The 26,160-nt window shown below is 36.5% G+C and overlaps 2 protein-coding genes across 2 annotated transcripts; one reads left to right on the plus strand and one right to left on the minus strand.

Annotated features, from left to right (window-relative positions):
• Positions 1-1,727: 1,727 nt before the first annotated feature.
• LOC311085763 (uncharacterized protein) lies at positions 1,728-9,842 on the plus strand. Its single transcript, XM_084118389.1, has 6 exons — positions 1,728-1,936; positions 3,186-3,510; positions 3,932-4,264; positions 4,675-4,782; positions 7,618-7,643; positions 8,424-9,842. Exons 1-6 carry the CDS (start codon positions 1,874-1,876, stop codon positions 8,520-8,522), a joined length of 954 nt encoding a protein of 317 aa, XP_083974515.1. The 5' UTR covers positions 1,728-1,873; the 3' UTR covers positions 8,523-9,842.
• A 12,343-nt stretch (positions 9,843-22,185) lies between these two features.
• LOC311085408 (uncharacterized protein) lies at positions 22,186-25,101 on the minus strand. The gene is made up of 6 exons (XM_084117916.1): positions 24,952-25,101; positions 24,199-24,522; positions 23,771-24,067; positions 22,674-22,970; positions 22,445-22,581; positions 22,186-22,349 (listed from the first exon to the last, which is right to left on the minus strand). Exons 1-6 carry the CDS (start codon positions 25,001-25,003, stop codon positions 22,320-22,322), a joined length of 1,137 nt encoding a protein of 378 aa, XP_083974042.1. The 5' UTR covers positions 25,004-25,101; the 3' UTR covers positions 22,186-22,319.
• Positions 25,102-26,160: the final 1,059 nt, after the last annotated feature.

The following is a 26,160-nucleotide window of genomic DNA, read 5'->3' on the forward strand; positions in this document are numbered from 1 at the left end:
AAAAACTTACAACCACAACGATATGTAGTTACTTTGTACACTTTATATATATATATTTTATTTTATTTAGGCCTATACTTTGTTATTCACACAAATTAAGCTAAAAAAATCAACCCGATCATTCAAAACATTGAAATTTACACTATGAGTTGCGAATAAGCAATATATATAAAAGCTATATGTATGAATTTATAAAATAAATCCAACATTATGTTACCACAGCACTGCACAAACAGAACTCGAAAAAGACTTTTGTTTGTATGCAGATCAAGCTACCTTTAGCAAAGGCAAGTCTACAATCTTTAGCCATAAAACCATAATGGCTAATGCTAACGCTAGGCTGTGGCAGGCGGTGTGGTGAGAAATCGAGTCCACTCAAGAATACACCTTATTTTTCACGCAAGAGTGGGCGCCACTATTTTTAAAATATAATATAATATAGCAGGCTATTATAATATATTATAATAAATATTTATTCCACTTATTATATAATTATTTATATATTATATAATTATTAATATAAATACCACTTCTGCTAATTGTATTGTGAACCCATAGTTTTACGTCAACTTTGTAGTTTTGACTGGCTAACTAACTTTTAATATGATTAATCATAATCATAATTTTAATCATAATAGCTGGTTCAAACATAAAAAAATACCTGCAAGATATTTGTTTTGACCATAACCCATGCTCCAGAACTGAATGTGGATGTGGAGCACCCCATGATCTGCACGCTGAAGCTCAGCTTTGGTTAAAAGCATCATTGTAATGTGTAATGATTGTCAAATAGTTAACAGTGCATCTGTTTCACTAACCATTCTATTTTGAGTTCTTTGCACTCACATGCTTACTGTGTGACACAATGCAGTACGCCTACATGTGAAATGGTGCATGTTAAATAATATTAAGTTTCTAAATGCAGCAGTAGTATTTCTCTTGTGTGTATTTGAGAGACACATTTGTGAGAAACTGGCAAAATGTCCATTCGTTTGCTCTTTCCACTTAGTTAATGTGGTAGGCCTACTCATGGAAGATCATCCCTTTAATAGGAATCCCTTAATCCCTTATCAAAGTCTGTTTATTGTGTGTAGTTTTGTTAGTTCTTATTTTATGTTGACTCAACAAGCTTTGCTACGAAAATTCCTATGTACTTGTACTAGCTGGTACTGTAATGGCAATTATTTCTAATTAAATTGAAATAAATCACTGATTTATTCTGTTAAATGATGTTGTCATCAGACTATCATATGAATATGCTGATATATAGATATGAAAATACTGATATTTATTATTATTTTAATAAAGGCCTATTTTCTGTCCAATTGTTGTGTTACTTTAAACAAAAGTGTGGTTATTTAATTGGCTTGTTTTTATTTATTTATTGAGATTCAGTAACATTATTGAATTTAATTAAAAGTTTAATAATAATACAATTATATAAAAAAAACTAATTTAAAATAAGAAATTATTAATTATTTTCTGGAAGGGAAATATATGTGAATATTTCAGCAGGATGAATGTATGAGATGTTAACACCCTCAGTTTGGAAATGCACAACTCACGAACGTACTCAGCGTATTATTTAAGAAGTCTGAAGGACCTTCATCTTGCCGCATCAGTCTCACCCATGCTTTCCTCGATTCTTTTCGTGTCAGGAAACCGTGAAAACTGAGGCAAGTATGTCGTTGTTTATAATTAGAGCAGCCAGGCACTGTCGAAAGGATTAGGACCGAAAGTGATGCACTGCTTCACGTAGGCTACCGGATATAGGAAGTGTGTTATAGCCTAGTGAAAGTGAAATAACGGCGTGTTGATTAATGCAGAGGAACAACAGTTCACTTTTACTTTACTGAATCTACGTTCATTGAAAATGAAGAATTGCTCTGTTTTTGTCGTTGTTGTGTTCTTGTTCGTTGCTGTTGTTGTGTGGAAGGTGAGGCTACATTGTTACTTTTTATTTTCCGGTCCACAACTAACGACAAAGTTTCCTATCAGCTCTATTAGCTGATTGATATTTGACTGATATTTATTTATTTATTTATTTATTGTATTTTGCTCCATGTTTGTCTTTTTCTGGTGGACGATATATCTACGGACCCTTCGCATGGAGTTTGCTTGACAGGCGATCTGACCAATCATAATCCGCCATTTTTGAAATACGGTGTTTACTATTATTTTATTGTCTTTCCGCGGTTAAAACAACATTCCTTCTTATGTTCATTCATGTTTATTTGATGCTATAATTTAACTAGAAGGAAGAGATGACCGGTGCACGATCTGTCAGACACATTAAAGAGCCACAAAACGCTATTTATTGTTTAAATTTCTTTAGAAAATGACCAAATTTGAAAGTTGAGACTTTGTTTCATATCAAAAGTAACCTGTTCTGTCCTGTCCGTCAGCACGTTGTCAGTGTCCTCTTTGCTCCGCGATGAACACGGTGTGGCGTGGCTTGCCGGGCATAGCAACAGTAACTAAAGGTGGCTGGTCTTTGCGAACGGTCAATTCCCAGCCCAGCTCAGCTTCAAAGGCGTGAATGTAAACTAGATTTGTTTATATTCTGCTGAAATTAACGAAATGACTTGGAAAAAAGATTCGTTGATTTTGCTGAACGAGATTCCGAGTCAATATGACCATATCTTCCCGCTACTAGAGAATATTATGGCCAAAAAATAGAAAATATGTCCTTGTAAATGCTTAGGTGCAGCGACTTGGTATAAAAACATCTAAAAGTAACATGGCTTCATACCGTGAGTAAATGTTGTATGATACCAGTGCATGTGCAGATGTAGGCCTACATGTAGTGTGAGTCACTTTGGATTAGAGTGTAAATGAAAACATGTTATTTAAGTGTGAGACTGAAACAGTAAAAATAATAATGATAAAAAACGTTCCATTGTATCATAATGTTTTGGAAAATGGCACAATTTCCTGAAGTATTATTGTGGGTAATCCACAAAAAAATGTGTTGTATTAAGTTCATTAAGTTGTATAAGATTATCCATAATATTCATGTATGTCTGTCTGATGAGCGAACTGTAAATCAACGATGTTCTTCTGCTGTTTGTTTGCATGTTATATTATGCATCAACTTAAGCCATATCTTTATGATCTGTTGAAGAACATTTTCACAGCTCTATTTGGCATTTTTGTTTGGCTTATGTTAATTGTTTCTTCTTCAGGTGGATGTCAGTGAAGTCTCAGTGTCAGCGATGGAGGGAGATTCAGTCACTCTACACACTGGTGTTAAAACAAACAAACAAGACAGAATTATATGGTATTTTAAGAAGACCACTCACATTGCTCAAATCAATGGAGATCTCAGGGATGTCTGTACACATGATCAGTGTAAAGAAAGATTCAGAGACAGACTGAAGCTGGATCATCAGACTGGATCTCTGACCATCACAAACATCAACCCCACAGACTCTGGAGAATATAATCTAGAGACCGTCATTATCAGGGACAGCGTCACTAGTCAAACAATCTTCAGTGTTTCTGTACAGGGTGAGTCATTATGTTTAAAAATCAAGTCTTGTACAATCAAATCACATCAATAATCTGTTTAGTGATATTTTTGAAGTGACATTCAGAGTTTTACTCTCTTTACCTGTATATTATTATACACATACAGCATAGTTTCTCGTCATATATCATATCACCTTCTATTATCACTTGTTTAAATGCATCTATTATTTCATAGTGTTTTTTTTTCACCAGAAAGTAAAAAATAATAATAATAATAATAAAACTGATAAAAATATGTTTATGAGCGCTCATTTTAGACAAATGTTGCTTTTCAGACTGAATGTCAAGATAGAGCATAAGCAATTGTCATTATATCCACAGATATTTCAGGTTGTGTAGTTTATTGTTTCAGTAAAAAGATCCCCAGCAGCTGTTTTTTTTTTTTTTTTTTTTGTTACAGGTGTTTCTGCTGCTGAACGAGATGAAATAAAAAGCAAGTCCGTGAAGAGGGGAGAATCTGTTACTTTAGATCCCGGTGTAACAAAAAACACAAATGATTCAATGACGTGGTATTATAATGACATTGTCATCGCTGAAATCAGTGGAGATCAGAGGAAGATCTGTGAAGATGTTCGGTGTAAAAAGGGATTCAGTGACAGACTGAAGCTGGATCATCAGACTGGATCTCTGATCATCACAGACACCAGAAGCAAAGACTCTGGAGATTATAAACTAAAAGTCAGCAGCATCACATACAGCATCATTAGGAGCTTCAGTGTTTCTGTCGATGGTGGTGAGTATCATTTAGTCATTCACTGCACTGATGCTGCTTGAGCAGTTTTAGAAAACAGTTTGAACGTTTTCAATCGACCCACTAAATGTTTTCATCGAGGTCTGTTTAACAAAGTCTTCTTCACATGCACATCAAATGACAGTTGTCACAACAAACAAGTGCTGCAAGTCCAATGTTATTAACATGAAAAATGTATAAAATAGTCGGTGTTCTGTGTTGATGTTTCCAGTTGATCTCACAGTGCTGTGATACTATTTTAGCTACTGTTCTTCAAAAACCACCAGATGCCGCCATTTATCAGTTAATTTAGTATCATAAAACATGACCAAAGTAAAAAAAAAAAGTTTAAATATAAGTCAAAGATATTGGTAAAGTTAATAATGACTGTCTCTTTATTGTTTCTGATTCAGGTTTGTGTCCAGCTGTTATAGCAGGAATATGTGCTGCTGTTGCTGCTGTTGTTTTGCTGATCGTTGCTGCAGCTGCTGGTTTAAATTACTGCCTAGCAAGAAGAAAAGGTGAGTGTAACAAAGATGATTTAAAGGGCAATATTGCAAAATAAATATTTAACTGTTTATGAAAATACCATATCAAAAGTTAATGCAGGATTTAAAAAAAAAATACAAGACATGAGGGCACACATTTGGTAGAAAAAGTGACGTTTCCTTGTTGGTTTAAAAAAAATTTTTTTTATTTATTTCAATATCGTGTTGTATTACGTCACATGAGGGAGTCGCTTGCCGGGCTCTGCGTTTGCTCAGTGCATAGTAGGTTGGTATTCAGTGTTAGGGGTTAACAGTTTAGGACCCATGGACCAGATGTTTGAAAAGATGACCCGGAGTCAGAATTATAAAAAATTGAAGAAAAGTTTTACTGAAGATAGTTTGCAGTTTCATCAGCAGAAGTCAGCTTCAGGACCCACACAGGAGTTCGTAGGCCGCCCTGCTTACAGTTACAAAGATCACAGCAGTTATACCATTTCCAAAGTCTAAGCTACGTCATTGCTTACAGGCTGAATGATTCTGATTGGCTAAGAAATTGATAAACAGTAATTTCCCACACATATTCAGATAGACAGAAGCATATCTCCATAGATTATGCCGCTGACACTCAGACCCTGAAGTTAGGCACGTCGTGACCTTCCAGGTCGCCGATTTGGGTCGCTGGGTGCCAGCATGTCCCGAACAACAACTCAGTCAATCTCCAACAATGCCAGTGATTCCTTAACCTGTAAGTAAGAAGACTAACACACACACCAACACACATCTTTTCCAAGGCTGGATTTGGCCAGGCTCTAACTATAAACAGGAGTCTCGTCTCAAAACATCAAGATAACAAGTTCTTTCTCTCAGGATAGGACACTTTAGTCTAAATGGAAACTATAGGCTTTAACTGTCAAATGGTCCCTTAAACTATAGACTTCAATGACCCCTATGTGTTTTAACATGTTGAAGACCTTTCTCAAACACAAAACCAGTCCCTATTTAATTTCTGGAAGCCGGAATAAATAGGCAAGCATTGTTACTGCATTCAAATATCAAATACAAACATTAATGAATATATGAAAAGAACATTTCAGTAATCACACTGGTAACTTCTATAACAAAGTAAAATCTCCAGAGAAGTCATTCAACTCATTTGATATTAAGAAGGAAAAGTATTGATTGATACCTTGATTATAATCACTCATTACATATACATTGAAGCAGCAGTGGATTCCATACACCCCCTTCATCAGTAAGAGTGGTCGAGATTCAGTGCGTTTTTGGTAGTTATTCTATTTCAATTGATCAAAAGTTGAAATTCTCAAATGATTGTGTTTGTGGAGGTTGGCCAAACTCCAGCCTGTCAGGACATCGAGTCCACAGGTTTCCGAACATGAAAAGGGACTTCCGTGCCTGGGTGCATTTTGTGCAGGTGAATATTGTGATCTGAGAATAGTGTTACATATCGTCAGCTAACGTGGATATATCTATAACCTAACACTAGGGTGGCCATTTACATAACACCAAAAAGGAGGACTCTTTGCGGCATTTAGTGAGGCAAGAATAATTGCATAGGACTCTGGTGTACTCGCAACTACAATACAATTTTGTCTATTATATCGGTGGTATCATGATACAGTGATTCTGAAATAGCCTACTCTATTCATTGCCAGACTATTTGATCCACGATATATCTTGATGTTGCCCTATGTGTAACAGAAGAGGCAAAAAAGTGTTTGTTCACAGTATTTGTATTTATTCAAGACATTGTGATTTCTGTTTCAAAAACTGACCACTGAGATGAACCTGTCTTGCAAAGTGCACAGTGCCAGACAACATAACATTTCTGGACTTCTGGAAATAAAAGAAATACATAAATAAAAAAATAATGAATGCGAAAAATAAATAAATACACATTTCAATTCTTAACAAAGAAGTTCACCCTCTGCAGAAGCTCAGGCGACAACAGCACCTCTAGGGTCATCATGGCCAAATTCGTGCTCTTCCATTGCAAATCCATTCCGGATTAAATGAGGTCTGACGTTTCGGCATGTTAACGTTATGATATGACATAGCCAGCACGTGGACTCCACGTCGTGGAGGCTTGTTTACGTTTTTACCCAATGATATATCAGATATTTATTTGACACCGCTTTCAGCCAATCATTTGTTTGACCAGAGATCTTACGGCATTAGACGCTATGCTGCTGCTTCCTTATAAAAATTTTAGAGCAGGTTTTTTTGGCCGATTCAGCGCAACTCCAAAAAGGACGACAGAAATTAGTGTCCGACTTGAGGCTGCGCCGGACGCCGGACAGGGGGTTTAAAATCTGGACTGTCCGGCCAAAATCCAGACGTATGGCCACCCTGCCTAACACTGGTCTCTCACTAAGACACCTGTCCTGTTGTCCTCACACCACAACTCAATTTGTCTTTGACCGTTGTTTTGTCTAATCCTGTTCCTGCTCTCTTGGCTACATAGCAGGTTAATAATTACCTTATATGGCTGAGGTCCATCATACGAGTAAACGTTTACAGCAAACATTTATCCTCCGCATCCGAACTATAATTGCGATCCATTGTTTTCCTATTGTTTAAATTGATCGCACTCCCTCCCGTTTCGTCACTTCCGGCTGGGCATTTTTCAGATGCGGAAGTAAAATTCTCTCACAAATACGACTCCGGAAACCCTAAATAGCGTATTTATAAGAATGTATTTAAAGAAAATCAAGTCCCTGCATTATTTTTCTGTACATTGATTCACTGGGGATTCTATCCTGCAATATGCCATAAATAAGATGGAAATATGTTTTTTCTCTAACCAAAGATTTGTGTGTTTAATTGAGTTTGTTTTTATTCTTCATAAAGGTATCAGGACGAAGCACAATGATCAGGTAAGATACTATGAGCACTGACTGTGTCTGACTACAAAAACAGATTCAGATCTGAGAGTTGATTTAATGTTTGTGTTTGACATGGTTTGATTCAGAAATCATTGCATAGAAATATGTAATCATTGCAAAAATAAATGACTTCTCTAGACAGCGGTGCTCTCATACTCTATTAACTTATAGTAAATACATTTTATATAATTAGGATCATGTATTGAATGTATTATTTTCATAATTATATTTATTTACCATAGGGTGCAGGTGAAAAAGACGTACTGTAAAATTTATTAAATGCATTATAGAATATTTGTATTGTATTCAAGGACTCTCAATTACATTTTTAATACATTTAATAGTACGTCTTTTTCACCTGGGTGATATGACGCTGGTCTAGGATCAGGATGTAACGTTTCTTACAACAGAACTTCACAGGTTAATGAGCTAGTATTGATATTCTTACTTGCTCTTCTAAAGTTGTACTTTCTGTTTACTCCAAAATAAACTAAATGACAAATAAAACAGCAAGTACAACTTTAGAAGAGCATGTATAAATATTAATACTATCTCATTAATACTTGCCAGTACAATATTTCAAGCATTTAGATTTGCAGGTTGTTTTGGAAAGATGGATTCTTTTAAGAAATGTGAAGAGAAACATCCTGCATTTAAGATGTTTGATATTTCGTAATTCCAAGTCTTTGTGTAAATCAAACATCAGTGCTGCTTGTTTCTTTTACCTTCTGTGAATCGTGTTGTTTTTTTGTTTTGTGTTTTTTAATACAGGCAAATGGTGTTGATGACCCGTCCCCTGTTCAAAATGGCACTCCACTGATGAAGACTATCAGTGACTCGTCACCTAATCAGACTGAGACACCAACATAACATTATTTTTTTATATTTTTTAATATTTTATAATTTTTTATATATTTTTTATATTTTTTTATTATTTTGATACTTCCATTTAAAGACAACTTGAAGAGAAGAAGGAAAACTGACATCGCTCACAGAAATAGTGTCATGATACCACAATTTCAGTAATTGGTAACAATGCTAGTGAAATTTAACCTTGACACAAATTTTAACTGCGTGAGAACATGGTGTGGCGTGAGAGCGGCGTGGCTTGTTGGACATAGCAACAGTAACTAAAGGGGCCGGGTCTTTGTGAACGGTCAATTGGATTCAGGTATGGGGAACGTGAGGGCCAGTCAATGGCATCAGTGCCTTCGTCATCTAAAAACTGCCTACACACACTCCAGCCACATGACTGTATATTATCATGCACCAGGAGGAACCCAGTGCACCAGCATAGGGTGTGACAATGGCTTTGAGGATTTCATCCCAGTACTTAGCACCAGTAAGGGAACCATTGGCAAACACGTGGAGGTCTTCCTAGACCGTTACTGACCCACCGCCAAACCGGTCATGCTGGATGATGTTGCAAGCAGCATAACGTTCCCCACGGCATCTCCAGACTCTTTTTCTGTACTTTATGTTAAAGTTTATGAAGTATTTTATGTTTGTTTAACGTTTAAAGGTTCAAATCCATTAAGGGATAATCTCAGGAACTGAACCTGTAAAAACTGCACTGAACACTGTGGAGAAAAGCAGCAACAAAATGACAAATATGTGTTTTTGTGTGTTATATTATGTTCCATAACTGTTACTGACCGTTGCATTTTCAAGCCTTTTACTGGTATTAAGCATCTGAAGGGTTTGATCACACGTGTACAGCAATATGCATTTTGTAGTATAATGTATAGATTTGTTTTCTTCGTTAAATGTGCAAAAGTGAATTTTTTTGTGTGTTATTTTTGGTAATTGTTTTCAGATAAGTAATTTCAAAGTCATGGCTTAAGTATTGTTATAGGCCAAACTTGTCACGAAAACCTCACAACCTCAGCTGCCAAATAGTCCAGACTAGGAAAACGTGATTTTGCATTTAGCCCAAATAAACTGTATTATTTTCTGTGTGATAAAGATATATATTTTTTTATAAATAGTATATATTTATACATATTATGATCAAATATATTGTATATTTTGTATAAATTGTATATTGCGAGACTAACCAACAAAACAACCCCCTGCCCCAAAAAAAATTTGTATGGTGACATTTGTTTTATGGTGGGAACCCCCCATAAGACTTGATTCAATTCGAGCACTGGATAAAGTGCTATTAAAACAGATCTGATTCACTCGTAACAGCTGAAGTCTTTTAATCTAATCTTTTGTATTTTCAAAAACATCATTTTATGATGCTGTTAGGCAAATAATTTAGGCAGTACGTTAGTAAAAATAGTAGCCTAATAATGTTTTAGCTGTATATTTTGGAAAATCTTGCAGTGGATCAAAAATAACAAAATTCTGTATCAGTAAAACAACGAAGAATGAGTTTAATGGTAATTTAATACGATTTATAACTTGTTTTTTCTTTTCTTTTTTTAAATACAAAAAGTGGCGCACTCATACAAGTACAGCTCGCTGCATCCTGCGGTGGACGTCCAACCCGGCCCACATCCAAGTGTGACGTTAGAAGCCACGCCCATCCAAGTGTGACGTCGGAAGCCTCGCCCATGTCCAAATACGGCACGTGACTCGATTTGTTGTACGCATGCGCAAAATGGCGCTGCTTCCTGTCGGAAATATATTTACGGTTGTTATCATAGTTATTGGTTTATAATAAAGATGAGGTTATTGGTGTAGAGGTGTGATGCAACAGATTATTGGTCCAGTTAAATTGTGACGCTTTGGCAAGCTTGGAATGGTCTAATTCACAATTACTCCCTCAACAGCTGTATTAGACAATACGTTACCTCTGCATTGCTCACTGGTTTTGTAAGTTAATGACATGGTAGTACAAGTAAACAATGTACCTTAAAATGATATTTTTGTATTTCTCTTGTATTTCTGTTACACAAATGGTAATCAATAATCATGGTTTTGCTATAATAAACGTATAAGGGAGCATCTATACTTAAACTAAAACGAGTTTTTGTCACTTTCTTAATTATATGTAGGCTACTCCAAACTGCACTTATAGTTACCCCTTCTAAATAAAAAAAAATGTGGTTATAGAAATATTGCATTTTTACAACCAAATTAAGAATTCACTTATTAGTTAATGCCTGTTATAGCAAATGACTTTGAAATCAAATAATAGAACAGCAGAATGGAATTTATGTAAACCTTAAGTTAAAGAACCAATATGGTGAAACTTGAAAAATTAGAATATCGTGCAAAAGTTCATTTATTTCAGTAATTCAACTAAAAGCTGATACTAATATATAATATAGTCTCATTACATGCAAAGTGAGATATTTCAAGCCTTTATGTGTTATAAATTTGATGATTATGGCTTACAGCTATGTTGAATTACTGAAATAAATGATCTTTTGCACAATATTCTAATACATAAAAACCAGTTAATCTCTCGCTTCCCCTTCTGTACAGGTTTTATGAGTTTAACATATCAAAATATAACATCAGAATATCATCATAGTTCAAAATATCTTGGTCACAAATTAATATTTTAATTTAATATTTTGTGTTAATACATCAAGTTTACTAGCCTGACTTCGTCATACTCATATTCTAGTCAGAATGTGAGTCTGATACTGCTCCATTAAGCTTTGATTATGGGGCGTGTTTCAACCGAACCAGGAAAGAAAATTCCTCTGCACTCAATTGGATAGGCCTACAGCCAATCACAGCAACAGAGTAAGTGACGTATGTTTTTCATTCATGTTTCCGATGGACAAATGCCTTGATCGCGGTTCTCTGTTCCTCTTTTAAAATGAATGCGCTGTCGATATCTTCTATAACAGACGCGATGACGCGAATCTACACGTTTCGTAAACAAAGTTCGGGAAAAGCACGTTCAAATAATCAATCCAACCAACTTGTCAAACGATTACCATGTCTACACTATCAGCATGAGAGGAAGCATATATATTCACTCTGTCAACTCACCTAACATTCCTTGACAGTTTTCAGCATCCCTCCACTCACTCACTCTCGGCTTGTTCTTCCACAGCCTGGAATACGGGGAGAGTGTGTTCGGGCCGAATACCGAGCCCGCCCTCTCCTCAGACAGCACCCCAAATATGCATTTATTCTATCTGATTTATTTGTAAGTGTGAAATCTAAATTCTCCAGAGGCAGTCATCTTTTATTTTACTGTCTATGCATCTTTGTTGTAAACGAATTCAACCCAAGCGCTCGTTGATGACGTGGATGATTACGTTACTGTTGCTGTCCATCATCGATTAAAGCCCGCCCTGCCGGCAATTTGATTGGCTCGGCCTTCTGGAAGCCGAGCATAATTACTCCTGAATGGATCGAGTCCAGACCGAACTTCCCGTCCAAAAAATGTTGTGGGCGGGGTTCGGGCTGGCACCCAGGCTACAAGTTTACACACATGGGTCTAAAATGACCCATCTATGCAAGCATGATAACTTTTTCTTAAAATAACCAATGTCACAGTTGTTCAGAGAAACACATTCACTATACTACTTGAAATCAATAGTATATTCCTGCACAATCGGAGGCTGCAGCTCGTTTATATACTGTCTATGCTGCAGCTTTAAGACCCCGGTAACAGGACCCTAGTTTTTTGTGACAGCGCCACCTGCCGAACTGGATGATATAGCAATTTGGGCATGGGCGTGGTGGCTTCTGACGTCACACTTGGATGTGGCCGGGTTGGACGTCCACCGCAGGATGCAGCGAGCTGAACTGATGTGTGTATTCCTCCAGAGGGCGCTCGACGTCAAATTGAATGAAACGGTGAGACTTGACCGGAGTGAGAAAACTTTGTCAAAGCAAAGGCAGGCAGATACAATTAAATGGCAAATGTATAGCAGCATTAAAGTAAGATATGTGTGTCATATCTGAGGAAAATATAACAATTAAATCTCAAAGAGGATTTTAAAAACTCTGACGATGAAAAATGCAAAGAGAGAGTTTATGTTTTCAAGCTTCAATGTTCAGGCAGGAGCTGCAATATTAAGAGAGTCGGATCTGAACAGCATTATCATTAACACAATTAATAAACAATAATAACGCCAACAAGACAGGTAAGGTCATTTAACTTTTCGCGTAGACTACACATGGTATGAAGAAACTGTTACTTCTGTTTGTGATAAAAATCGCGCCAAAATTCCACTTTGGAAGATATAAAGGGACAATCACATACGTGAGATATATTTCACAGACGTTCATTTTCCACTGTTTTTAGCGTTAATTTAAAATGAGGCAAATTTAGCTCTACATTTTAAATCGCTCAGCTATAGCCTACCCCTGCATAGTGCAAATAGCCGCCAGAATGTTCTTGTCACCACAAAAAACAACAACAACAAAATTATGACATGCTGTATGGCATGACTTTTAGAAAAATCTTTCACCCCATTTTTTGGGAGCTTGGTGGTCCCTGATAAGGTGTTTGGTGTTTTAAGCCCCCAATGGCGCCTTCCAGGCAGCGAGGGGATGGGTAGGTTTAAGGTTGAGGGTAGGGTTAGCTGCCTCTAAGGAGCCATTGGGGGCTTAAAACACCATCAAGCCCCTGATAATATATCCATCATAAAATGTGCCCCCACCTGTGAATGTGAAGTCTGCTTCCCCCTACACCGTTCTTGCACAAGGTGGCGTTAAATGACCATGTTGAGCGCTTACTCTCAGCTTTTACCATGTCATGATTAGGGTTTTGATATCCCATCCAATCGTGCCACAACACTGTAAAAAATTTCTAACCCTCCCAAATCAAAAATTTCAAGTGACCAATAACATCTACATTTTTCAATTGGCCCAAGTGAAATTCTGTAAATTTCAATTGGCCCAAGTGAAAATCTGTAAATTTTATTTAATAATTTACAGAATTTCACTTGGGCCAATTGAAAAATGTAGATGTTATCGGTCACTTGAAATTTTTGATTTGGGAGGGTTAGAATTTTTTTACAGTGAACCTAATTATATTAATGCCATGGTTTTCAAATTCCTGCTATTCAAATAACACACCCATGTGGTTGTTTTCTCATAATCAGCCCTACAATGTTTGTCTGCATCGTACCAAAGCTGGTTCTCAGGTTTAGTCCCCAAAAACGTATTTTTTGTCAAAAACAGGCACTTTTTGTGACTTTCACACAGTGCAATTGGCATGACCAGGTTTTCACATGTCACCCAGTTTAATTCTACATAGGCTGGTTTAGGTTTATTTTTAAATATCCCTAAAATGAATGCATACAGGTTCAAACCTTTAAGCCAAAAACCATTGTGGACCGGATTTTGGTTATCCTCATTATTCCATCTATTTTGGCTTATTCTGTATTTTGCGCCCACCGGTGCAGACCTACCACTACATCCCTTGTTATTTATCCTAACATCTATATTCATAATTATATATTATATTCTCTAAACTATTTATTCCCAGCCATGAGTTCTTGACTACAGGGACAACCTGTTTTGTCAAACAATCCCATTCATCTACTCGTGACTTGCAGAATTGGACTATTCCATATTCTATACACATGTAGACTAGACGTCAGGTTAGTGATGTCAGAAAGATTATAGACCAAGCCCCTTAGCTTAACATGCGTCTGGTTATATCCTTTAAGGATATTCCATCTTAACCTCGTTTTATTATTAACAACCTTATTTCCGTAAAGAGCTGGCCCCTTTGTAGCACAAATATTTTTTGTACCCGTACAGTTTCAAAATGATTTATGATCTATATCTCCAATGAACCCTTTAAAAATAACTCATCATTTTGGAGCCATACTTTTCGCCACCGAAATTCACAGTTTGTTTATAACAAATTTTTCAACCTCATTTGTTTTATTGTCTATAGTTATGCCTGAACATATTATTAATAAAGTTACTACCAGTACAGCCAGTAACGACAACAGCAACAGCCCTAAGTCGCTCCGGTCCTAACGCAACTTTTGGTACTTCCTCTTTAGCCTGTTTCCTGGTTTCACCATCCTGCTGCTGAAAAACACAAAAAGACACAGAAAAACATACCAACCTAAACTTTCCCTAACTGTCTTCTGAACCAGTTGGTCACTCTGCTCAGTGAGTTAGGTTTAGGAATAGATCTGGTCACTTTGACTCTTTCTATCGATTTTCCTATCCCAAGGTAATCAGATGTTGTCGTTAAATATACTTTGAACGGCCACAGTTCAGTTTCCTTTTCTGAGCCAAATTCAAACAGACATTTACATCGATAGTCTGGCGTTATAATTTATTTGCTTTTGGTGTACTGTGGAGTGGGTAAAACTGTTTTTAATGGCAGGCTAGCAACTCTAAAAACTGCTGGGTTGTGTTAACCCAATTTTGGGTCAAATATGGTCTCACCCAACGTTGGGTTAAAAATTCAATTTAAAAATGGACAAACCCAGCCGTTGGTTTACATTTTTAATGTAACCAATGCAATTTGTCCATTTTTAAATTGCATTTTTGTCCATTTTTGATTTTGTCCAAAATGCAATTTGTCCATTTTTAAATTGCATTTTTTAACCCAACGTTGGGTGAGACCATATTTGACCCAAAATTGGGTTAACACAACCCAGCAGTTTTTAGAGCACCGGCGAACTATATAACTGGAAGGACTGGATGAAAAATGTTGAAAACTGTCTCCACTGATAAAAAACACCCAGGCTAACTTGGAAATGAGGTCCGATGTCCAAAATCCTGAACTACCCCTTTAACATCACCTTTCTACATTCAGGGCAATTCATTTAATGGCCTGAAGTAACTACCCAAGTTATCTTCTTCCATGCACTTTTGGAGACAGTGGTGAGCATTCGAATGGTACTGGGGTATTGATTTTGATAGTTATTGTTTACTAAGATTCTGCTTATTAAATTAATAATAATAATCCCAGATGAGCCTTCATGTGGTGAGATCTGGTATTTATCTCATCTCCCGAAGAACCCCTAGTATCGAAGTAGGTGGTCTTTTGCTGTCAGGTCAGAATAGGATTAAATCCTCACTAGCTTGTTTAGCCTATACAAGTAAATCTAGGTGTGTCCCTACACTCACATTGACAACTAGGCCTATTGATCAAATTCATGTATTTGCGGAATTATCAACTTTACGTGGGTTGTACAACCCCAGATCAGAAAAAGTTGGGACACTGTACAAATTGTGAGTAAAAAAGGAATGGAATAATTTACAAATCTCATAAACTTATATTTTATTCACAATAGAATATAGATAACATATCAAATGTTGAAAGTGAGACATTTTGAAATGTCATGCCAAATATTGGCTCATTTTGGATTTCATGAGAGCTACACATTCCAAAAAAGTTGGGACAGGTAGCAATAAGAGGCCGGAAAAGTTAAATGTACATATAAGGAACAGCTGGAGGACCAATTTGCAACTTATTAGGTCAATTGGCAACATGATTGGGTATAAAAAGAGCCTCTCAGAGTGGCAGTGTCTCTCAGAAGTCAAGATGGGCAGAGGATCACCAATTCCCCCAATGCTGTGGCGAAAAATAGTGAAGCAATATCAGAAAGGAGTTTCTCAGAGAAAAATTGCAAAGAGTTTGAAGTTATCATCATCTACAGTGCATAATATCATCCAAAGATTCAGAGAATCTGGAACAATCTCTGTGCGTAAGGGTCAAGGCCGGAAAACCATACTGGATGCCCGTGATCTTCGGGCCCTTAGACGGCACTGCATCACATACAGGAATGCTACTGTAATGGAAATCACAACATGGGCTCAGGAATACTTCCAGAAAACATTGTCGGTGAACACAATCCACCATTCGCCGTTGCCAGCTAAAACTCTATAGGTCAAAAAAGAAGCCATATCTAAACAGGATCTAGAAGCGCAGGCTCATTAAAAATGGACTGTGGCAAAGTGGAAAACTGTTCTGTGGTCAGTTCTTTTTGGAAAACTGGGACACCATGTCATCCAGACTAAAGAGGACAAGGACAACCCAAGTTGTTATCAGCGCTCAGTTCAGAAGCCTGCATCTCTGAAGGTATGGGGTTGCATGAGTGCCTGTGGCATGGGCAGCTTACACATCTGGAAAAGCACCATCAGTGCTTAAAGGTATATCCAAGTTCTAAAACAACATATGCTCCCATCCAGACGTCGTCTCTTTCAGGGAAGACCTTGCATTTTCCAACATGACAATGCCAGACCATATACTGCATCAATTACAATATCATGGCTGCGTAGAAGAAGGATCCGGGTACTGAAATGGCCAGCCTGCAGTCCAGATCTTTCACTCATAGAAAACATTTGGTGCATCATAAAGAGGAAGATGCAACAAAGAAGACCTAAGACAGTTGAGCAACTAGAAGCCTAAGGGGAAAAAAAGCATTGCAGTAAATCATGCTGATTAAATCCAACGATCGCTTATCATATCTTATCAAACCGTGCAAATTATAGAAGAGCAGTTATTTTGTACAAACAAATAACAATCATAGTGCTATGAAATAAACGGTGTATGAACGGAATCCCTGTTATGCATAAACATGTTATAATATAACATAATATAAACATCTTACAACAGGAAAATTTTCACTTTACCGATCTGATTCAGATCCAATACTTGACAATGGAGGAGGCGGGTTTGATTTTCTTGGAGTAGAGGTGAATTGCTCCCTCTCATAGCTAACACAAAATAATTCATATTTACCATAATAGCAAAACGAGAAAGGCACAACAAAGGAAACTCCATAAATGTGTAAATTAAACGAACAAGTGCGCTACTCTTACATAATTGAACTATTGAACTGTCTTACCTGTCTAGCATAAAAAAAGCCGTCTCTGCGTCCGTTTTGAACCCCTTTAAAACACGGAGTTCACGCCATCTTTCAAAAGCCCTGCCGATGTTTATCCTTGTTTTTGCATGGGCCCGTTTGCAGTCTCTTTTTTTCTCTAGCCACTCCAAAGTCCGAAGTCTTTTGGGTTTTACAACTGGTGAATCTCCAGTTGTCACTGGTGATTGTCATTTGAAACATTCTGGATCCGCTGTAAGTTTAATTATTTCAAGTGCTGTGAGAAAAGGCTATAGGCTAAATCTACACCTCGAACATCCTCATACGCAACATAGCCTACTAGCCGGGACTCCTTCTTTATGTGGACAGATGTGACGTAATGACGCAAAGACATGCTCGAATTTCCCGCGGAAATCCACCAGTACCACTGGAATTAAAATCATTATTAAAAGCTAACTGATTTGAATCGAGCTAAGGCAAGCAGATAGTTTTGAACACTGGCTGGTTATGTTTTTTTTTTATTATTATTATTATTATTTTGGATAATTTTTAACACAAAAAAAGTTATGGACTGCAGCTTTAATAAACTGAACTGGAACTGAGCTAAACTGAGCTAATTTCTCCCCAGGGATGCACACGACATCAAAATAAAAAATGCAACAACTAAAAGTCAAAAAGCAGTCATATTTATACGGAACTGGGTTACATTGTTCCTATGCAATTTCTTGTTTTTTTTTTTTTTTTCCCAGAGGAACTAAATCATGTGACATCAACCTTCTATTGCCTCAGTCAAGGAGGCTTCCGGTAACGACATTGTTTCCCATATCTGGGCATTCTTCGTCCTTTCCGTCTTGGGCCTCTGTGTAAGTGTGTGCGTGTATATGTATCTGGAAGTGTATTTGTAGGTTCATAATATCTTTCAAAATTAAAATAATTCCAAACACTAGTGTTACATAATCCCGCTCTTATTCATGCAAATGTTTTTAAACCATTCATGCACGACAAGACAAAAAAGAGCTCGCTGCCTGTGAATGTCCTGACTGTGACACACAGAAAGACTCGCGCTGATATCGTGCATGCGCACAAGACAGCCCAGAATAGAGTTCTCTTTCGCGCTTGAACGAACAATAACACACACAATTATGCCAAAATGTCTTTTTGTTGAGTATCTTCATAACATAAGAGCAGTCTTATGATGAACATGAAGAAGAGTTGTGACTCGTGAGAGAATGAGGTGCGTGTGAGGCCGCGTCTCTGTCAGTAGCGGCTGGCCTTAAAGGGACAGGACACAGTAGCCACTAATTATCTCTGTCGTTAAAGTTAATCAAAGAACAAAGGGAACAGAGAAAAACACTCACTGCTCTTGACTAAATAACTTTTGTAACTTTAATAAGGATTAGTCTATATATCATTTATAATTAATGCAGCGCAGACTGTTTGATAACTTTATTCAATTTCTGCATACCTGTTAGACAGGAAGGGCACAGGTAAATATGATTCTGTTTTAATGTACCCAAGTGTACCTAAAATAAAAAGAGTTTATTATACAGGTTTGTAGCTCTTAATTTCTTTTTATTAATTAACCACTTGTAAACTTATGTTCACTTTTTTTTCTTTTTATAAATATAGGATTTGTATTTAATTCATTGAGTCAAGTCGAAATCGAATTTAGAATCGAAATCGAATCGAGAATCGAAATCGAATCGAGAGCTTGCGAATCGAAATTGAATCGAATTGTAACATCTGAATCGATACCCAGCCCTAATGATGAATAACATTGTGAAGAGTCTCTGCTGATGATAAGAACAGGCAGATGAACGAACAGGCGGATTAATGAAGATATATCGAGTAGCCGAGGAAGAAACATAGAGAGGAAACAAGACTGATCAAAGAGCATATTCTCCCTATTCAACTCACCGTAGACAGTGAGACTAACATTTTTGCTCATGTTTTTGTTGATCCGTAGTTCATAAACTCCAGTTTGTGATGGTCAGAGATCCAGTCTGATGATCCAGCTTCAGTCTGTCTCTGAATCTCTCAACACCACATTCATCAAGAGTGAATTTATCATGTTAACATTGATTTTAGCTACTAAACTGTTTTCAATTACAGACACCCAGGATCAGACCATTATCATTCATTTCATCATCCGAGTGTAGAGTCACAGAATCTCCCTCCATCACTGACACTGACTCGATTTCATCTGCATCACCACACAGAACAGAGAACAAAAAGAAAAAGGGTTTGTCAAAGATTAAGACTTTATAATCACTTTGTGATTTTTTATTTTTTATTAATAATAACATTTTTGTAGTGGTTAAAATATACAACTGACATTTAACCCACCATAGACAATAAGAACCCTTCTTCATACATGTGGAATGTAGTCCAGAAATGTTTCTGGTGTTTGTTGATGCTCAGAGATCCAGTCTGATGATCCAGAATCAACCTTTCTTTGAATTTCCCATTAAGAAAATCATCATATTCAGTGAATATGCTACTCTTTACATTTATTTCAGCTATATTCAACTCTTTTCAGCTTCAAACTCACTCTGAATCTGAACATCATCCATTATTTCAGTAAGACCAGAGTTTAGAGTGACTGAATCTCCCTCCATCGCTAACTTCATTTCACCTTTAACACCAAACACACCTGAAGAACAGAGAGTTTGTCGAAGATAAAAGCTTTAAAATGACTTGATGTTGGTTTGATGAAGCCTTCACTAAAATACTTTTTATCATTTAAATGTAAAGTGAAGAACATTCTGCTGCAGTACAAAGACAAAATATGATAAATAAAAATAAATTGTTCAAATAAAATATTAGTGTGGTATTACTCTTATAGCATTTATATATTAAGTTTTTGTTCCATATAAAAATCAGTGTTTAGACCTGAATTCAAAATTGATCTCACAGTAAAATCCCAGTTTAATCATTTACACTTGAGAATAGTGTGTAGTTAAGAAACATTTTCTTCATCGGTTCACTGAAAACCCCATGATAGTGATGCTTAAAATATCAGAAAACACTCAGATTGATCTGAAACAAGACTGACCTGTGACATTTTCAAATGAATTCTGGCCCTGTATGAAAACTAAGAGCAGAAGAGTGAGATGTTGCATGAGTGTTGGATTAGATATCCGTTTCTGTTGAACCTCGTGTTAAAAGAGTCCTTATGGGAAAACTCATTATATTAATGTACATTTTTCAGTACATTAATAAAAAATAATGTTTTAGCTGTATAAATGATGGTTTTCTCCAGAAAATCTTGCAGAGATACAAATATAATTAAAAAAAAACTGTTTTAGTGAAGAATAAGCTTAATAGTAACATAATAATTTATAAATAATGTTTTATTAATGTAAAGCTTTTTGTGGCGCACTGCTGAACTTGTTAAAATATGTATAACGTGTGTATTCCTCCAGGAGACGTGGCTCGACTTATAAAATATGTAGAGACTCTTGAACCTCTTGAAGAGTGAGAAAACTTTATTGATAAAGGCAAGAAAAATACATATGACAAATGGAGAGCGGTAGTAAAGTGAGATCTGTGTGTCTCTATTCATTTGTTTTACATGTCTGAGTGTAGCGGATTTCACCCAGCACCACAAAAGAACCACCGACACCAGGCTCTTCGGGGATCACTGCAGTTTATTAAAGACAGGACAGGGATTAATACACTCAACACACTCTCAGTTCTGTGGTCTCTGTCTCGCTCAAATCCAAAGCTGTTCTGAGCATTTACTAATAAAGCATTAACAAAACACTCTTTTTGTTTGTTTTCTTTCATAACATACATCACAAATTACATATAGGCTAACACATCTCAGACACATATTCAAATCAAGACTATATATATATATATATATATATATATATATATATATATATATATATATATAAAATAAATGCATATAATAAAATGTTCAATGTATATATTTGATACTTTGAAAATACATATAAATATGTTTCAATCTAACATTACAATGACATATGATCGTATAGTGGTATTTTCTCTGTTGCAATATTACATACCTGCAGTTTATTAAAGACAGGACAGGGATGAATAGGCTACACTCAACACACTCTCAGTTCTGTGGTCTCTGTGAGGAGTGTGAAAAGATAGAAAAGTGAACCCCTGCCCCCATTAACACCGTAACTGCATCTGCTATTCACTATTTCCAGTACACACGTTACTACAAATACAACATTTTTGACATATAAAGACAATATACTTCGACAAAGTTAACTGCATGATATTATTTGAGCGTAATCCACCCTTTTTAGTAATATTTATGAACTATATTACTTTAGAAACCTGCCGTTCAAAATGGCGCGCGGGCGGCAATTTGAACCAACATATTAAGAGCTAATTAACACAAAACTCAGAATATGCACAAAAATATTAATATTCCAGCACACTAAGTGACTCATTCCATCATTAAAACACATCATCCACCGATATTGGTCGCCATTTTTACTTAATTTCTTAAATTTAAACACTTTACTTCAGAGCTCATTTATAACATACCTGTCTCGCTCAAATCCAAAGCTGTTCTGAGCAATGAGCATTGAGCGAGACGCGATTGGATGACTCGGCAGTGGAAATGACGTCACTCAACTATAAAACTTAATACAGAATTTTAAAACAAAAACGTACATTTTTCCTAGATTCTGTATAGGATACAAACAGTAAAACGTGTCCAGAAACACAAAAATAAAATAGAAATAGATTTTATTTATTTCTGGGAGAAAGGAAAAAGGTTTGCTGGAACGATCAAACTCTAAAACACTACATGAGGAAACAATAAAGCCCTTCAAATTGTTTTTAAAAATATCAAGACACTGACAATGCAAAGGGAGAGCACAAGCTTGAGTAATAAACTACATTTATAAGGACAAAAACACTAGAAAAACAAGAAATGCATTTGAAGAACATCTGATGTTCAGCGTGCTGCTTTAGATTTCAATACTTTCTGAAAAAGATGAACATAAAGCCATAAATCGAACAAATATTTATGCAAACAGTTGTCTCAACAGTTTGTGAGAAATTACATCATCAGTTAGGTACCGGATGTGTGAATATGTGCTTGATCTTCTCTCTGGATCTTATCTCATAAACCAGAACAATGACAGTAGCCACGCCCACCAGAGCAGAGAGGACCAATCGGATCACAGCTTCAGTAGGACCACAACAGTGGACAGAGTCTGAGGAATAAAAACATCAAACTGAGATCAGATCAGTCATTAAATGTTAATATCAGCACTGACTTCAACTAAGATCATCAGTGCTGTGGTACCTGCACATGTGTGACAGAGTGTGTTGATGTCCAGATGTGTGGTCTGGTTGCTGATGGGATTGTTCAGCACACAGCTGTAGGTGTTTTTATCCTGATATTCCACCTCCAGAGGGAGAGAGAGACTGATGCTGAGATCACACACACTGATGCTGGACAATACACTGATTCCTTTGTACCAGGAGAGAGTCACATCACTCACATTCAACACCGATGAACACAACAATAAACAATTTGACGACGATGATGATGATGATGATGAACAAGTGTGACTAAATATGACAGGAACAGGAAGACGAGCTGGAAAACATGAGAGAATAAGGAGAAATCTGAACAAATACAAAGTTATGTTATGAAACTCTAGATGGCACAGTCTGATTGGTCCTTAATTAAATCCACATTATTTTCTATAGGGTACAGATGATTGGTTATTGCTGTATCTGCTCAAACTTAAAATACTTGGTCAGCATTTGCATTAGCAGTGCAGCGCTCTTTCAGAAACCCTCCACCTTCACTGCTGCAGGTTACTCATGTCCGCTATATACAGCAGCAGCATATCTTGCTCACAGCACACGACACGTGTGTGTTTGCTCTGCAGCAGCAGAAATAACCAAATCTAATCAACAATCTGATTTTCGGTTCAATGTGTTGAGTGAGTGTTTATACAGTCTGTCATCTCAAACTATAAAATAAGAAAACATATGACTGGTGCTGAGCCAAAGACGGATGCGCTCTGCACTTGTCAAATCACAGTGTTTTCAACCACATAATGTTTCTTTTAGGTTTCAGACATTTAAATACACATAGGTACAAGAAAAAAACATTTAGTAGTTTTTACAAGAAAAAAACGGTAGTTTGTAAAATACACTGATGTTGATGGAAGCGGCAATAATAATAATTTCAGTTTGACAACATGTTTTATTCACATTCTAATGTGAATAAAATTTACGTGTGAAAAGGTTAATAAATGAGAATATATTTGAAGGAAAGGACAACCCAGATCCGGCCCACATCTGGTACACGTTGATTCCACATATACCAGATGTGGGCCGGATCTGGGCCGACACTATGTTGCTGTCTGGGAAATGATTTCTACTCACCATACACAGAAACATTGAATGTTTTTGATGATGATGGTGATGATGATAATGGTGATAATGATTTTGCTCTTATATGAAGTTTATAGATTCCAGCCTGTTCAGTTGTGATGTTTGTGATGGTCAGAGATCCAGTTTGATTGTCCAGCTTCAGTCTGTCTCTGAATCTCCCATCAGTGAAAGCTAGTGTTTCTTTTTCAGACTCCCACAGTATGCCATTTTCACGTAGGCCTATTTCCGTAAGCCCAGGGTTTAAAGTGACTGAATCTCCCTCCGACACTGACACTGACTTCATCTTATCTGCATCACCAAACACACATGGAGAACAAACAGGAACAGGGTTTGTCACAGATTAACTTTTAAATAACTTTATGATTGTTTGAGAAAGTAAATAGTTTGAAATTTAAAATTAATAAAAATATTTAACTCACAGTTGATAGTGAGACTGAAATCTATGCTCATTGGTCGGTTGGTGGTACGTACTTCATAATCTCCACCATGTTCAGTTGTGATGTTTGTGATGGTCAGAGATCTAGTTTGATTGTCCACCTTCAGTCTGTCTCTGAATCTCCCATCAGCAACATCATCATATACAGTGATGCTGTCATTATTTACATTTATTTCAGCTAGTAAATATTTCCCAAACCGCCACCGAATTTGATCTACATTCTTTATTGCATTCCTATGAATGTTTAGAGTGACCGAATCTCCCTCCATCTCTGACATTTGTAAAAATGATGTACCACCAAACACACCTGGAGAACAGAGAGAGAGTTTGTCACAGATTAAAGCTTTAAATAACTTGATTTCGGTTTGATGAAGCTTCACTAAAATACTTAAATTCTTTGAATCTGAAGTGAATAACATTCTGCAGCAGTATGAACAGAAAACATGCTGAATGAAATGTGTAATACTTAATTAAAACATAATTTCACATGGACCAGAAACTAAATAAAAAGACACGTTTACTAGATAAGAGTAATGTCACACTTAAACAAATGCTGTTGGGTATTTTAGCTTCATACTTATTTAATATATCCCTATAAATGAGTTTAGACCTGAATCAAAACTTTAAAAATCTTGAGAACTGATACTTATACTTGAGAATAACAGTCAATGTTAAGCATCTCTGACTAATTTCACCAGAAATTAAAACAGAAGCAACTGAAGCCTTAAAAACTCACCATCCAGATGCCATAAACAGAACAAAAATAATTTGAGAAACATTTTCTTCATCGGTTCACTGAAAACCCTATGACAGCGATTATTAAAATGTCTGATAACACTCCGACTGATCGGAAACACGACTGAACTGTGATATTTATCTGGTTCAATCTTCTCTCAACAGGTTTCAACCTCCGTCACAGTTTCCTTCATCAGAGGAAGTCATGAAAATAAAGCTGTTGCTGATCTTATATTTTCAACTGAATTCTGGCCCTGTATTAGTAGAGTAAAACGTTGCATGAGTGTTGCATTAGATCCATATCTACTGGTGTTTTATTTTATGTTGTGAGGGTCAATCCTATTTGACCTCTGACCCTTATTTGACAGCACTTTATTTCAGTGTAAAGATGTTTTGTGTGGAGTAGAAGATTAAAAGGTTCATATTAGCAGCAGAGATGATGGACAAATGCTTCACAAACTAGTTGACACACAGACGACACACATCCAGACCACATTTCTGTACAGATAAAACAAAGAGGAAACCCATTGCAGCGTCCAATTAGGTTTGAGTTCGTGTCTGAGATCTCAGGCTTTTGATTGCAGACTTTGTTATCTTGGTGAATCTGAGCAAAATAACTCTTGAAGCACATGTGAGTTTACCTTGGTCTTTTCTTCTGGGGAAACGGAGAAGCGTAGAGGCCTGGATCAATGTTTTCTCAAATTCATGTTAAGTTATGATGGGCTTACACACAATAGGCTAATTCTAATATTGTACCTGTAATGGTAACAAAAGTTGGGAAAAAATAAACTGAAATGATTCATCTTTTTAGTGCACGGACATCTCCAACATGACAACAAAGTCTGTGAAGTTCCGAGCGCCTCCTGCTGGATGAACCGTCGAGAGGAGAAACACTGTCACAACACCATGATGTGTGTGTAGTAAACAGACAGACAAAGATTCAGAAGAAGATAATTGCAATACTAAGTTTAATCCAACACAGAGTTGAGACACACATCTAACGTGAACGAGACCGAACAGAGAATGAATGTGAGGGTACAACAATTAGGAGCACAAACAAGACTAATAAATTAAACACAGCTGAAACCAATGTAAACAAATGAGAAGCGGGAAAACTGAACAAAGGAATTCACAAGCTGTGATGATGACGCGCTTCTACAGTTATTAACATCATACATTTATCAAAAAATGTACGTTTATAACACACTAC

The sequence above is a fragment of the Abramis brama genome (assembly GCF_963993115.1).
Source record: "Abramis brama genome assembly, chromosome: 6".
In the NCBI taxonomy this organism is placed as follows: domain Eukaryota; kingdom Metazoa; phylum Chordata; class Actinopteri; order Cypriniformes; family Leuciscidae; genus Abramis; species Abramis brama.